Source organism: Lissotriton helveticus, chromosome 2_1, assembly GCF_964261635.1.
Source record: "Lissotriton helveticus chromosome 2_1, aLisHel1.1, whole genome shotgun sequence".
NCBI classification, from domain to species: Eukaryota; Metazoa; Chordata; class Amphibia; order Caudata; family Salamandridae; genus Lissotriton; species Lissotriton helveticus.
Genome location: NC_136059.1, coordinates 195,200,458 through 195,216,464, shown reverse-complemented (window position 1 = coordinate 195,216,464; position 16,007 = coordinate 195,200,458). Strand labels below are relative to the sequence as shown.

The 16,007-nt window shown below is 44.2% G+C and overlaps 1 protein-coding gene across 1 annotated transcript in view; it reads right to left on the bottom strand.

The window, feature by feature from the left end:
* LOC144817846 (uncharacterized) overlaps positions 1-16,007 on the bottom strand; it is a 239,179-nt gene that overhangs the window by 5,074 nt on the left and 218,098 nt on the right. The window contains exons 2-4 of the mRNA XM_078674707.1: positions 13,837-14,298; positions 11,241-11,378; positions 2,373-2,463 (exon numbers count right to left, since the gene is read on the bottom strand). Of these exons, the coding sequence (XP_078530833.1) occupies positions 2,373-2,463; positions 11,241-11,378; positions 13,837-14,298 (691 nt within the window). The remainder of the gene's footprint in view (positions 1-2,372; positions 2,464-11,240; positions 11,379-13,836; positions 14,299-16,007) is intronic.

Here is a 16,007-nt window from a genome sequence, read left to right as displayed (position 1 = left end):
AAATCTAAAAAAAATCCGTCCCATCTCCCTTCTGCTGGTCCCAGCGAAAAGTTTAGAATCCCACTTCAACTTTCACTTGAGTGCCTACCTGAGGGAGCATCAGATTTTGGATGGCTCTCAACATGGATTCAGAAGGTGTCACAGTACGGAGACTGCCCTCACTGTGGGTTTTGATAACATACGAGTTCAGGTGGATGCTGGTCATACCACCCTCTTAATTTTACTCTATCTCACCGGAGCATTCGATACCCTGTCTCCCCTGAGATGGAGTGTCTCAGGGAGATAGGGGTTGGGGCCCTGGCTTTGGACCTACTCACCTCCTTTTTGGGTGAGCGGTCTCAAACAGTTAAACTGGGAAGTTTCTATTTGGATTCTACCCCCCTTGTCTGCGGAGTGCCTCAGGGTTCCTCCCGGAGCCCACTTTTATTTAATATCTATGTGGCCCTGCTTGCAAGGGTGGTGAAATCATTTGGGCTGGACATATTGTCCTATGCGGACGACACCCAAACAATGGTGTCAATCATGCAAAATGTCAGGGACTCCTCGCAGAACTTTAAAAACTGCATATCAGCAGTCTCGTCATGGATGGTACAAAACTATCTAAAAATGAATGGCGAGAAGACGGAGGTCTTGATTTTTGGGGACAGGACTGACATTTGGTCTAGGGAGTGGTGGCCTGACTCCCTAGGCACCTGTCCAACTCCTGTCTCCCATGGTAAAAATTTGGGAGTGGTGGTGGATGATTCCCTATCCATGAATTTGCAGGTCTCTAGGACAGTGGCCACCTGTTTTGGGCTCATCCGGATTATAAGGAAATTTCTCTGTTCCTTTCATTTGAAGCACGTAAAAAAGTGCTGGGCGCGTTAATATTGTCCCGATTGGACTACTGCAACGCCCTTTATTTAGGCATCAACTAAGGTCAGCTGCGCTGCCTGCAGTTGGTGCAAAATACCGCTGCAAGGTTGGTGATGGATCTACCCAAACATCATTCGGTTTCGTCTTCTCTCCATTCGTTGCACTGGCTCCCGGTGGAACGCAGAATTGTGTTTAAGACCCTCTGCCTCACTCACAGCGCCTACTACGGCCTGGACACATCGGGCATTAAGACCATATTCCAACAGTATGTGCCCTCGAGGAACCTTAGGTCAGCAAAAAAGAATCTCCTTGTGGTTCCGAGGTTCAAAAGAATGAGATGGGGCGGGAGAGCCTTTTCATTCCCTGCTGGCAACGTTTGGAACTCTCTCCCGGATGATCTTTCGGGGCAACGAGTACACTCAATCTTTCTAAAGACTCTGAAGACTTGGTTGTTCCCTGAGAGAGGGGTTTGAGCAGGAAATCGGTTTTGCGTGCATGTTGGTCTGTATTGCAGTGCCTTGATGCCCTTGGGCAAAGTCTGCGCTGTAAAAAAATTTCATTCATTCATTCAAAGTTTGTGTCATCTTCACCTCTGTTAGCTGGTACAAGACCACCTCTGTAAGTAACTTTACTACTCAACTCCAGCTCGAAATCTTCTACTGCCTCCAAAAACAGAAACAACTGAACATGTGTCTAAGTGTTAATTCTTCCATTCTCCTATCTCTTTATTCCCTCCTCTCCTTGGTTCACCCAATCCTCACCCTTTCCTTCTGTTGGTATTGTCATTGTCCACATCCCCTTGGGGTTTTCCCCTGAAGGTTCCAAGGTTGAGAGTCAAAACTGTGGAAATGAACTGCTGATGGAACACCCAAAAATGCCTGGATGTAACCTGGAAATATAAACTTTTTCATCTCGTGGAGTATTATTTTAATACCAGTGTACATGGCAATATTCCATTGGCTCCAGTCTATTCTAAGAATGATAAACCGGGTCCAAGCATTCCACGCATCTGTTTTTGTGAATGAAATGAGTGTCACAACAGACTGCATCCTCTTCATTTCTAAAACCCCTTTCAAGTCCAAGACTGGGATGCTGAAACTGTTCTAGACATACAGTGAAGACACCTCCCTGCATTCATTAACAAGCACAAAGCACCATAGGGACTGCCATTTGTGCTATATACATCAGTGATGGAACTTAATAGGGACATTCTCTAACTACAAGCTCAAGTACTGCTGTCTGAATCCCTGCAGGGTCTGCAAATAATTCCCATCAGATTAAGTGCAGATCTGGATTCTTTTTCCTCACATCCCTTCCTTTCCTTTGTAGTAGACCCTCCTCTGGTAGCATCCTTCTTTAAATTATTATGGTATAGAGCAGCTTGCTTTACTTTACAGAAGAAAATACCATTGTGTTGCATTACCCAGCTTACTTAAATGAGCAAGGCTGCAAAAGGCTTTTAGGTGATGGGCCCCATATTAGGGTAATCCAGTCCTTCCAACAAGAATCCCACTTACTTGTTGCAGTGGATGTTCAGGACGAGTATAAGAAGTCCGGTGATGAAGGCCAGCGGGCTCAGGATCAGCATTCCGAGCTTCCAGTTGGTTGCTGAAACAGTAAAGGTTTTTTTTTAAACATACTTTATTCAATTTTCATATTTCGCACAATACATTATAAATGCAGAACCCAACAGTCGGTTGTGACCACATCAAGACATAGCCCCGTTTCTCATCAGCTCGTCTAGACCGCCCTTTTCTTCTTCGCGAGGAGAGTAGTCCAACAAATGTAGGAGTCATATCCTATCCGGCTTGTGTCATATACCCTAAGGGGCTCATTCGTGTTGCTCCAAGATTATGCGAGCACTGTCGACACCTATTTACCAGATCAGATAACAAAAAACACAACCCACCCCCCCAACTCACTCCCCCCTACCCTGGCCCCCTCCCATTAGCCCCACCTCCCTTCTCCCCTCAGACATGCCGCTCTCCCTAACAGCGCACTTGTTGCACAATATTTATCCTGCACGCTCCGTTGGATTCCCTATGGCAGTGATCCATGTCCCACCTAGGAAGATGCACCCACGTTAGTCATCTTCTCACCTACCCTACAGTGGAGGAGTGTGGCTCAATGGTTAGAGCGGCAGACCCTGATGCAGAGTTCTGGCCCGGGACCAGGGTTCAATTCCCGCCTCGGGGGGTCTTGGGCTCAATTTCCTCGGACCTGGCAATTCTCGCCTCGGTGCCTATTCTAACCATGGGTCTCACGCTGCAACTCTGGGCAATAGCTTGCTTAACCTCCACACCGGCCCCAACAGTGCTAGGATGCCTGGCTTCACCCTGGGGGTGCCCAGGAGTGGACACTTCACAGGGAAAGCCAGGAAGGGTTCCACAGCGGTATGAGTAATAGCGCCAGGAAACTGCTTGGTGGCAGTGCGCTCTACAAATACCTTGACATTTACATTTTTACATTTTACCCTCTCACCCTGCGGCCTATGGTTGTGTTCTTATGTAGTAAAGGGTGACATGCATATCCGGAAGGATCAGTCATCGTCATCAGTCGGATTTTTAAGAAGATCTACCATCACCACCCAGGCTCTCGCCGTGTCCCACAACTGAAACAGTAAAGGTTATGTTAGACGTAGACCTCTGGTCGGACCAGGAGAAAGACATGAATCCCTAAGAGTCAGAAAATAATTCAGTGTTGTGAGTTTAAAATGTTAATGATGTAGTAAGTCAAACAATGTCATATTTCAATAGTCTCTTTCCGCTCATATCAATTGAAATAACTGGTGTCTTTGATGTTGTACAACCAACACTTGCTCAGCAGCTTAAAGTAAACTGCTGTTTCTTTAGGGCATAATCAACTCTTCTCAAGAGCTAATAATATGAATGGAAAGTGACTACTGAAATTTGACTGTACTAAATCAATAATATTTAAACGAGCAACACTGAATTTTAGAAGTAATGTTATATACTACATGAAGATATGAACTTGCAAAATGATAATGAAGAATTAATAACAAATAATATTGTACTGAGATGTTCAACAAATAAATGCAATTGTTATTTAATTCAAACACTGTTATTGTGTTTTCCTTTTATGGACCTTTCACCAATTTGTAACATTTATTTTTGTAGTAGTTCATGAAATCTCCTCAAAAACTGGCGAAAGCCGAAGAGTGATTTGGCAGCACAGTGATGGTTGTGGTTGAAAAAGACAGGATTTTGCATGCTGCTGTGTAAAAGAATGGGGCGGAGGAGGTTTGAACACCTGCCATTATTTACACATTTTAAAGTTCAGTATGATTGAACCAGGATAAAAGCTTTGATGGGCATCAAGCAGCAAGAAGACGGACAGCGAGCGGGTATCTGGCATCAGTGCGCTATCCAGCATGTCTCAGAGTGGAGATTGAGGGAGGGAAGATGCATCTTTACTGATTGTTTCAGTGAGGTCTTTCCTGGAGAGGATCCATGATCCAGGATGAATGGCTAATGGAGGCTTTCTACGCTATTGTGGGGTTGGGCAAAAGTTTTGACCCTAGTTGAGGTCTCAGGAAATGCAGATTGTGGGATTATATTATGCACTTTATGTATAACACTATATTAGCATTTACAGGATGCAATTCTTTAAACCATGCCAAGGTTCATGTAGAGCCTTACTCATCAGAAGAAACCACCGATCTCAAGTCTTATTGTGCACTTTTTAAAATGTTTTCCTGTCTCCATGAGGAAGAGCATATCCGCATTTTTTAGCTGTTGGAAGAGAACAAGAACAGGGGAGACGGTGATGATAGTTTGCTGGTGCACCACCACTGAAGACAATGTAGATAATGCTGTAGACATTGGGCCGAAAGAAAGTGAGTGGATGAAGTACAAGAGCAGGCACTCCCTCCAGGGAAGAGCTGGTGGGATGCTTTGCAGACACTAGTGAGGAGCACATGGAGTGATGGCAGGTCATCCAAATGGCGCGTCTGCGGAAGACCAACCAACAGAATGCCCGGTGAGTGGTTCCCCCCCACTGAGTGGGTAAACACAACAGTACTTAGTGCTTCTGGGGAGTCAGGGAGCATGACATTCAGGAGGGTTACTGGTCCAAAAGAGATGAGAGGCAGCTGAGAGCCACAAGCATGCCAGGTGGATGGAACACCAGCAGCTGGGGCGAATATCCTATGGTAATTGAGTACAGGGGACTGTGGTTGTGGTGTGGGTTTGTTTGTCCACGGATGCAGAAACCACTTTATTGCTACCTTTTTCAGACCACAGAAGCAAAGATGTTGGCAGGAGAGTATATGGATGTATATAAAACTCCTAAGTGAGAAACGTTACAAAGAGCGTTCAAAAGAGGAGTGCGTGGGGCTAGGCTAGGAGACTGAAATGTTGATATTTGAACATCCACATTCAAGATATATCCAGGATTTATTCGAAACATTCCTGCAATGCAACGCGTATGTGAATGTCATATGGTGGGTTAGACAGATTAGTATTGGAGAGGTTGCCTGTCCTTGCTATGGTGAATCTAGGGCTGTTAAAAGTGTCAATCAGACAGTGTGATGGTGAACTAGTTACCCCAGTGTATGACACCTTCTAGGACATTGTCATCAGTTCATACCACCGGTCGCCTCCTAATGCCATCTGCCCATTTTCCTAGTTGTTCCACCCAAGGAGGAGAGAGGTTCGAATACAATCTTTGCCACTAATAAGAGTAGTCTGGTCATTTAACAGAGAGTTTGCTGTCAGTCACCAAGTCAGTTCTGATAAAAGTAACGCACACACAGTGGTAAGCTCCCGCTGGTCAAATGTTATTTCAATCTGCAAGTCCATCAATGGGGCGCCGAGAGAGGGAATCTGGTAGATGGATGTTGGGTCAGTTAGATTTGGAATGGAGAATTGGTTACTGAATTATCCAGAAAGGAATTCAACAAAGTTGACTTTGAAAGGTTTCAATTAAGGTTTTAGTATAATTTATGGCACAGCCAGGGTCGCCAAGAGATAGGGGTTCTGTAAAAGGAATGTTGGGACAAGGCCTATATTCCATTTAGATTAGGGAAATGGTGAATTGTTTACTGCGTTATCCAGAAAGGCAGTCAACAAAGTTGTCTTTGAAATTTATTTGTTTTAAGGTTTTAGTTTGATTTAAGACAGAACCATGTGCGGGAAAAAAGGATGAGAATTAAAACCCTTACATTATCTCCGTCCTCCGAAGGAAGGGGGCTGTGTCCGTGATCAATGGCCATGTTTGGAGGGTCCCTTTTCGTGCATACATTGCAGATTTCAAGCAACCCTAACTACTATCTCTATTGGACACGTGGTTAAACAAATACCCGTGTCTAAGGGCTGGAAAAGTTTTCTTCTTAATGTACGCTCTTTGCCCAAACATTATCTGGAGATTTGGGACCTTATACATACCACCAGTCCCGAAATATGTTTTTTAACAGAAACATGGTTAAAACCGCATGCCACCCCAGCTATTGCTTTGGGAATTCCGGAAGGATACAACATTCTCAGGCTCGACCGCCCTATAAAAACTGGAGGCGGGATAGCAATAGTATATAAAGAAGATCTGAAAGTCACCATAATTGAGCAAAGTTGCTGTCCAACGATGGAAATGATGATTTTCAAGATAAAGTCAAGCTCCAAACAAAACTGGAAAGGAGCTCTGATTTATCGCCCACCTGGGCCTAGTAAGGAATTTACTCTATCTTTAACAGAACTACTAGCACAACACCTAAAAGCCAAAGAAAATGTATTGTTAGTAGGTGACTTCAATTTTCATGTTGATATTCCCGACCATCCTGAAACCTTGTCCCTGCTCTCAGACCTTTCCTTATTAGGATTTCAGTTACAAAATAATGGTCCTACTCATATAGGAGGCCATACCTTAGATTTGATTTTCTCTAATGGCCCCAAGTTATGCTGTCGACCCCCTACTCGAGTTAACTGGTCAGACCATTGTCTTGTTGAATTCATTCTCCCCGGATTAGCAAAAACCAATTAAAAAACAGCCTGCTCCTCCCATATGGCGTAGACAATGGCACAAGGTCACATTAGAAGAAATCCAGAAGGTATGGAAAGAACCGATTATCACAGCAAAAGATAATGTGGAGTCAGCTCTTTCCAAATATAACACAACCCTTAAAGAAGCTGTTGATTTCATAGCCCCACTGAAACTTAAGAAACAATATCCCATGTCAAAACAGGAGACATGGTATAATGAACAATTGAGGGTAGAAAAGCAGGGCTGCAGAAAACTAGAAAAGGTATGGAGAAAGACACATACGGAAGAAAGCCGGAAAAATCACCTAGAATCTCTAAGCTCCTATTATAAAAACATCAGGCTAGCCAAAAAGAACAGCTTAACATCACAGCTAGCAGAAGCAGGGAATTCCTCTAGAGAGCTGTTCAGGATCTTACAGACCTTTGTAAAGCCCCTGGCTCGTGAGAGTCCTGACGAATTTAGCCAATCATTATGTAATGATATTTCCCTCTTTTTTGAGGAAAAAATTGACACCATTTATCAAAAAATCACAATGGCTAAAAACCCCGGGACTAGCATTAAAAATACTCTGACACCCCCTGATAATAACCAACCCAAGTTAACTGATTTCCCTGAAATCAGTCATACAGAAATCTCATCCTTGATCAGTAGTATTAAAACCGGCTCCCCATTAGATCTCATTCCAGCAAAAACAACGGCCTTAATAAGCAATCTTCTGTATCCTATGATACAGACAATCATCAATCTATCTCTCAAAGAGGGACAAATTCCACAAGACTGGAAAAAGGCGGTAGTAAACCCCATACGTAAAAACATGGCCCTGCCTTGGTCAGAAATATCCAACTTACGCCCCATTTCCCTACTACCATTCATAAGCAAATTGGCCGAGAAATATGTAAACACCCATGTGTCAAGGTTTGTTGAGGCTACAGGGGGTCTGGACCACTCTCAATCTGGGTTCAGACCCAACTACAGCACCGAATCTGCACTCCTCTCCGTGTCAGATAACATCAAAATGACACTGGATAGAGGAGGCTCCATGATTCTGGTGCTGTTAGACCTGTCTGCAGCCTTTGACACCGTGTCACATGAGATTCTTCTCGGCCGGTTGCAGCAGGTGGGGATTGAAGGCGTAGCTCTGTCCTGGCTAGAGAGCTTTCTCACAGGCCGCTCACAAAGTGTCAGCTTGGGCTCCTATCATTCCATCTCTAGGGAGCTCACTAAGGGGGTTCCGCAGGGCTCATGCCTAAGTCCCACATTATTTAATGTGTCTGTGGCCCCCCTTGCTGACATTGTGAGACAATATGGGTTTACCCCTGTGTCGTATGCTGACGACACGCAGCTCTTGTTCCCTTTTCAGACTTTAACTTCAGAAATAAAGAACTCCTTTGCTGAAGGCATGAGAGCGGTATCACACTGGATGGCCTCAAATTGCCTCCAGTGTAACGTAGGCAAGACAGAAGTCATGCTATTTGGGAACGCAAATCTCCTGTGGTCTCCAGATTGGTGGCCTCTGGAATTGAGACCTACCCCTTGTCCAAAACAATTAGTTAAGAACTTGGGAGTCCGACTAGACCAGAACCTGGTCCTAAAAGAACATGTGAATCTGGTGACTGGATCCTGCTTCCGGACAATTGGCCTTCTGAGAAGGGTTTTTCCCCTATCTATCGGATATCTACAGAAAGACCTTAGTCCAGGCGCTTGTAATAAGTCGGTTGGATTACTGCAATGGCCCCCTAATTTCGGCAAATGAACATGTAATCAACCAACTCCAAGTGGCCCAAAACACCGCGGCCAGACTGGTTCTCAATGTTCCCTCAAGAACTCCATCTAGGCCTCTTTTGGAAGAACTTCACTGGCTGCCTGTACGCCAGCGAATCAAATTTAAAATCTGTTGTATCATTCATAAAAGTCTCTTTGGATCAGGCCCCTACTATCTGGCTCAGAAATTTCAAATTCACAAATCGGAACGTCTTTTGCGGTCCAACAGCCAATTCTTACTAAAAATTCCATCTATTAAAAAGGCAAGGCAGGGTGGCCGTGCTCTCTCTTATGTAGGACCCTCCCTTTGGAACAAACTCCCTTTGGACATGCGTCAGAACACCAATCTTCTCTCCTTCAGGAAGGCACTAAAAACCTACCTCTTTAGGGAAGCTTAGACACCCACCCGTTTAGTACCCAAGACACCTTTCTCTGATATCTACAGCGTGCGAAGCGCGGAGATACCCCTCAGGGGGTCGAGTCCGGCGCTATAGAAGCAAATAAATAAATAAATAAAATAAAACCCGACCGTGGAACAGGTTAAGATGGACAAGAATGTTAAGGGACGAAAGAACCTATGCCCAGCTAGTTCTATTCTGCTGCCAGACATTATTTCTCACCATTCTGCATAGTTTCTAAGTGGCAGGGGAGTTTAGGTTGATTCATCACTCATCGTGCCAGTGGCCAGCTTGTTATATGATTGTAGAGATCATGGTGTGCTCTGCAAGTTACTGAAACACACAAATCGCTATAAGACTAGAGAAGGGCATGGCCGTGGTTGAGCGCGAGAAGTGTTGATATGATGTGTGCCCTTCAGTTACTACTGGTTGGCCCGGAATGTTTCTAGCCACTCAGTAAACAGGACGAAGCCAGCATTTGGGGTCAGAGCAAGTAACGTACTACCTGATGATGGTGAGTGAAAGTTTTGTGCTAACATTTTGAATACAGTTGAAGAGCCCGAAGAGAATAGCAGTTTAACTGGATTTGGTGGCGATGGTGTCCTTCAGGTTGACGACTAATAACCTGCATAAATTGAGAGCTGGTGTCAAAAGTGTTACAGAGAGGGAGATGAGAGTTGAAATTACCACAGCAAGATCCAGAATGTTTGAACTATGCACAGAAGGCGGGGGCACCAGATAAGGATCTGTCCTTCAAATATATGAAAAAACCTCATCACTGGATAAAAGTCACAGAAATAGTGTGTGGCATTGCTTCATTTGAACCCGTGGTTACTGGCAATAAATTGTCAACACCAGCACTTATGACAGTTGCCACATTGCGGTGCTGTTTGAGTAATTAATAGATGAGCAGGAGACACTGGCGTAACGAAAGGTGAGGGGGCCTCCCTGCACGGTACTTAGGGGGCCCCCCTCTGGCCTCAATCAGGAGCTCTCTCAGCCAGAGTTCAGTGCCAAGGGGGCCCCTTGGAGCTAGGGGCCCCCCCGCACCGCGTGGGCTGCGGGGGCCTGTGTTACGCCCCTGGCAGGAGAACAGTTGTTTATTAATTGAATGTACATTAAAAACAACTATTATCAGTCACCCAATCCATTGTTACAGCTTTGGGGGCCTCGAACAGTCTGAAATGTCACAGGTGTACCAGTGAGATGGTTAGTACATATGTTGGCTCTGTCATTGGCATCACTGGCAGTAGCAATGGGTGGTCCAAGTTGTGATGGCCTCCTGACGAGGGCCCTGGCACTAATTTTGTTTTTTTACAAATTGAGCACTGGTTTGTGGGATATGCCGACTTGACATCTAAAATGAATGATTACAATGAAGTGCTAATGTGGCCCAAAGATGATTCCCAGTCCTGAATGATTGAAATACTCTGATGCTGCCTGGGAAGGGGTTTTTGTGCGTAACTAGTAATGCGAGGACCCTCAACTTTGCATTCTTTGAACTCTTCCCCGTGGTCCTGTTAATGAGAAGGGTGGGCAGAATGAGAAGGTGACTTTCATGGTAAACAACGAGGCTGTCAGGAAAGTGTTAATAGAAGGATAGTTCGCGACCACTACTTAGGTTTTTGCGGGAGCTTGCGCATTGTTATCTGTGACAGATTGCATTTTTCAGGGCAAAGCACACACCCTGCCTAGACAACAACATGGCTATTGCCCTAATGTGGTGGACATTACATGGGATGGCTCCAGGCGCAGCTGCTGCTGTGGGCAGGTTGGAGCGCAGAAGGAGGAGGTAACCAGCCTTCATTAACAGATCAAGGAAGGAAGTGAATAGGGAGACGGGCGTCTGCAAAGCAAAGGGTGTTTGCTGGATTAAGCACAATGACTTTGTGTTCAAGCTGCTGCTTCTGCATAGGCACGAGAGGGCATCTCTCTCTTCAGGGCAATAGAACACACCTGATGGAAGGGATGGAGACGGTGCAGATGTTTCATTGGAGGACAGCTCTAAAGTCCAGATGTGACTGTATTCTGTCTTCTCTCCACACATCTGTGTAAGGTAGATATGTGCCTCAGGTGCGTCCAGGATGGGCGTATGCTTAAGAATGTGGGCAGCTGCATTTCACTTGGACCTCAGTACCAACCATTTAGAGCTTCATACTTTTCTGCTATGTCCTCTGCTGAAGCTGAAAACATGTTTAAGAGACTCAAAAAATTTAGAAGTGAAGGGCTTACCATCTTCCGCAATGAGGCTCTGGATTTTCCCCGCCGCTGCAGTGCTGTTGTAGTCAGAGAGTGGGGTGGAGGCTGTAGGGTTGACCCAGGAGCTCTCGGACAAAGCTTCCATCTGTTCAGAAGTGCTAATGACTTTTGCTTGAGGAAACAAGAAGAGCACACACAATATTATTTTCACGAATGCTATCCCCCACAAAATCTAATCAGCAAGGAGCAACTTGAACAGCGCACTTTGTTTCATGACCTAAAACGCCTTAGATCAGAAGATCATGAGGTGAAAATTTGTATTGATGCCCTAGTTCATTGGCAAAAATTACTTCACTCCAGGAACTTCATAAGCAGAGTATTACAGTTGACCCAACAGCACATGAAAAGATGAGGGGAGTCATGGAAGAGTGGTCCCACACATGCACACGAGCTCTTCAGAACCAGCATCTATCTGGACTTGTTGTATCGGACCTACAAAGTGATCACAGTCTGTGCTCCCAACGGGCGGCCGACAACTTGATCCGAGCATCCAGGTCTTCAAATGCGATGAAATGGCTGGAAAAAGAAATCTCAGTGTCTATTGAACCCACTAAATCAAGCTATTCATAAATACAGAAATGATCACATCACAGTGATTACTGTATTGATTTACTCAAACCTTTGTGCGCGTGCAGGGTCAAGTCTAACAATCAGCATTGGTTTAATGGTGCCCTGGATGGCAGAGTTAGGAAAGTATGTTGGCAAAAGTATTGTCATAATGTTTTCACCTAAGGTGAGGGAGGCTATGGCCATCCCTCATCAGCCCTTGGAAAAAGCTGGTATAGAATATTCAATTTCAATAAAAGATACACATGTGGCACTGACATTGACTCTCTGGGTACTGGGATTGACACAGGGCCTGCTAAGAGGGGGGGGGTGGACATGTAAGTGCAGAGCTCTTATGCTATATGTCCAATTACATTTAGTGTGCAGCTGTCTGCTGCACGTGTGTATGTTGTACCTGCCCAACAAAGCCCCTCACGCATGGTCAATGGACAGTGGTTGTATCCACTGATCTCAGAGGGTGAGTATGTGGCCCTGAGGGTGTTACTGAAGGGACTAGTACCGATTGTGCATTTGCCAATCTCTTCTTCATAGCCTCGATAGGATACAAATGAACAAGTGTCATCTTATCCTTGCTGTGAATGGGAGGCAGTTCCACTTTCAAAGGCACATGTGATGTCAAGATTACATTACATATCCTATTTTCACATCCAACTTTGCTTTTAACCTTACCCATACCATATCCTTTATTAAATCAATTCCATGATAAGAGGTAATTTTAATTCACTATTTTATGAGTAGATCCCAGTCAACCCCTCAGGATCACCTCCTGGTGGAGGCTAAAAAGACCCAATGATGATGCTTTCAACCATGACTACGCCGATGGCAAAACACATGCCAATGGCGGAAAATGGCTGGTAAGGCTCCCACAGATTTTCCATCGTGATCCCTCTAGGCCCATAGGCCCCACCCTACATATATTTTTCTCCACCAGGATAATATTTTTCAGGTGGCGAAATCTCTATGCCTGCCCTCCCATAACATTTTCTTGAGGCTCTTTTGCAGCTTTTTGACACTCAAGGATCAACATTGGGTGTAAATACCATCAGGAATGTTTGTGAATACCCACAAATGTAAACCTTTCTTGATGCTCACTACCTTTCAAAAAAACCTCCCCTGCCCCTATCCCAATAAAACCTGCGTCTCCACTACTACTTATTAGTTAAAGTGGATTTATTTGAAGTAGTAACATAACACAGCATAGTAGTTACATAAATGGTTGCAGATCCTGACCTGTCATTTGTGCCTGTAGAGGTCTTCAGCGTTTACTTTTGCGCATCAACTTCAACTTACATGTGAAAAAGAAGTTGCGATTGAGTCATTTTAATATTTCTGCCTTTCTCATGAAAAACCTACATTTTCTTCACTTTTCAAATGTGAAAGATTGATCTAGTCTCTCCAGGTATAATCAAAATCCTAGCAAAAATTGCATGACATCAGTTAGCTTCTTTTCCCCTGGAATTGTTTTTTTTTTTTTAGCTTGGAGCAAATTACATTTGCTTCATTCCTATCATGCAAACATCATCAAAAAGTACAAAGGTGTTTTTAATATGGGCGCAGGTCTACAAAATTGATAACTGAGCCAACAACAATGGTGCCAGCCATCTGAAGGCAACTTAGGTAAGCGCATGAGTAAATAGGATTTAATTGCTGCTTGCAAAACATTTGTAGAATCATCCCTAGACTGTGATATTTGCTTTCGTTTGTACAGGCATTGCTGATGCAGTCAACCACCCTCCACCACCAGCCATGTTTGATAATTTCCTACTAAAATATGGCAGTGCAACACCTTGTAATGCAGAAAACCACATAATGGAAAATGATCATAATACAGGAAGCACAATCAGGTTCAAGCCTCTTATGATATTAGTTTTGTAGATGAGTGATATGGGATGTGACCGGTTGCCCCGGAATGAGCCTCCCTATGTCCTTGTTAGTCCATGAGATGATTTCTATGTGAAGGTAGGTAATGAAAGATGAGTGATCGGTGAATGCTGGCTCTTACGTTCATAGAACAGGACTGGTGTCTCTGCGAGGTCCACCACTCTGACCTGGCTGTACCACTCCATGTCACCGGCACTACTGCAGATCAGATCATTGCCCAGGGTCCTCCACTTGCTGAATTTGCCCTTCTCCCGGGATATAAAGATCTTGTTGGTCCCATGTTTAGCATTCAGGTACAGGCCCTGGCTGTGCAGCATCACGTGACCCTTCTTGGTACACACCCAGCGTTGCCATTCGTGGTCACCGCAGGATTCCAAAGTCACCACTGCGTATTCGTTCATCTTGGTGACACCAAGGCACTTCTTGCTCGTAAGGCTAACAATCGATCTGGCTTCAGAATCCCAGCTCCACCGCTGCTCAAGGGAGTGAGGTTCGCACTCTGTCAGAGACACCCTCTCGTGGGCGACATGAACACACTTCTCCAAGTGGACATTCCTCATCATGAAGCTCTGTCCCTTCACAGCTGTACAGTACAATGGAGGAAACAGTTCAGATTATTTTAGGATACAAGGCTGTGCTATACACAAAACAGTTAGATCCTAATTTGGAATTTACCACGGAATCAAGAAGGATTTCAGGTCTGAGATTTCAAGTCTAATCGTATGATGCACAAATATTGTATCCATCAACATTTTTCTTATCCGATAAACTATATTTTACAGTGCCTGTGAATAAGTCCTCCTAGAGTAACCATGTATAGTGAAATAAAATCTCTGTTAAATGTACACAATCGATTGGAAGTATGCAAACATAGTGATGTGCCGCATAAAATCACCCTGCTTATTGCCAGTTTGAGCAATAATCCCACACGTCTATGGTGTTCCATGTCATCATTCTATCAGATACAAACCTCAAGTATAAGAACCCTTCACTGGTAAGTCTGGTATGCTTGGGGACGAGGTTTAATAATTGAAAATAAGGCATTACTATTGCTATTAGATAGTGAGCCCACCTAGGTCTGTCCCCGGAGACACAGAAATAGCTTCTTCAGAGAATAAGGCAAGAAAAGATGCACAACAACATCATCAAGAAAGTCTAACCACTCCTACCATAAACACACATCATCACCAAAGACTTGGTGGCCACCACACCTCAACGGTGCTATATTGATACATTATTATAATTATAACAGAATTATCTCTCACTACACTCCCCCCTTGGACCTTAATCTCTACAACCAGTTTCCTCCACCTCATTCTTTTAAGTCCTCTGTTCTTCCTTTCAGTTACATTTCATGTGCATTCTTACATTGAGGCCTCCGTCACCCTTTCAATCAAGCTTACTTCAATCTTCTTAATAGAGCCCACATCTACCCCTTCAATCACTTCTATCAAGGTTACTTCCACCCCCTCTATAGAACCCTAATCAACCCCTTCAATCACTCTAATCAAGATTACTTCCACACCCCTCAAAACACCCACCCCTTCAGTTATACGAAAACAACAAAGTTAGGTAGCAGTGGGTGGGATTAATCACACATCCACAGGGAACTATATAATGAGGGTTTGTATAGTGCCACAATGCTAGTAATCAAAGGCCAGGACATTAGGTGCTTCTGACAGTGTCTTACACCCTGCTACCAAAGGGGTGTAAAGAATGTTGTAACCCAAAATGAGTTCCAATCAAATCCATCAGCGCAGTAGGACACTTGAGCATCCTTAATCAATAAGTATTTGGTACTAATTGAGTCAAGGAAGTGATCCGAACGCTCTTCTTACTCAGCCGCTTTTATTGTCAATACTTCAAGTACTCGAACAGGTCCTGATGAAGACAATGTGTACATAAACATCTGGCAGCCAACACGTGTTGCACCAAGCTAGGACGTTTTCAAGGCTACAATGGTTACACAATAAAGGCTGAAATGCTATGCCTTTCGTATGTATGTCATAGCTTCACAATAATGTAGTTATGACAAAGTGGCCATTGGTGTCTTACTAGAAGTCAAGATTTTTGAACAGCGTCAACGAAAATGTGCTCCTATAAGGAAAAGAATAGAATAGCCGTCATGATAGTAAAGGCCCCGTCACTCGGTGACTCCATTTATCTCGATTACTGATAAAGAAATACTCCCTCCCAACTTGCGGTTCGTATAGTTTGCTTTCACGTGTGTGTTTGTATATACACACAGAGATGTAAAAAGCAACCCAAGAATAGTTAATGTGCTGGAAAAAG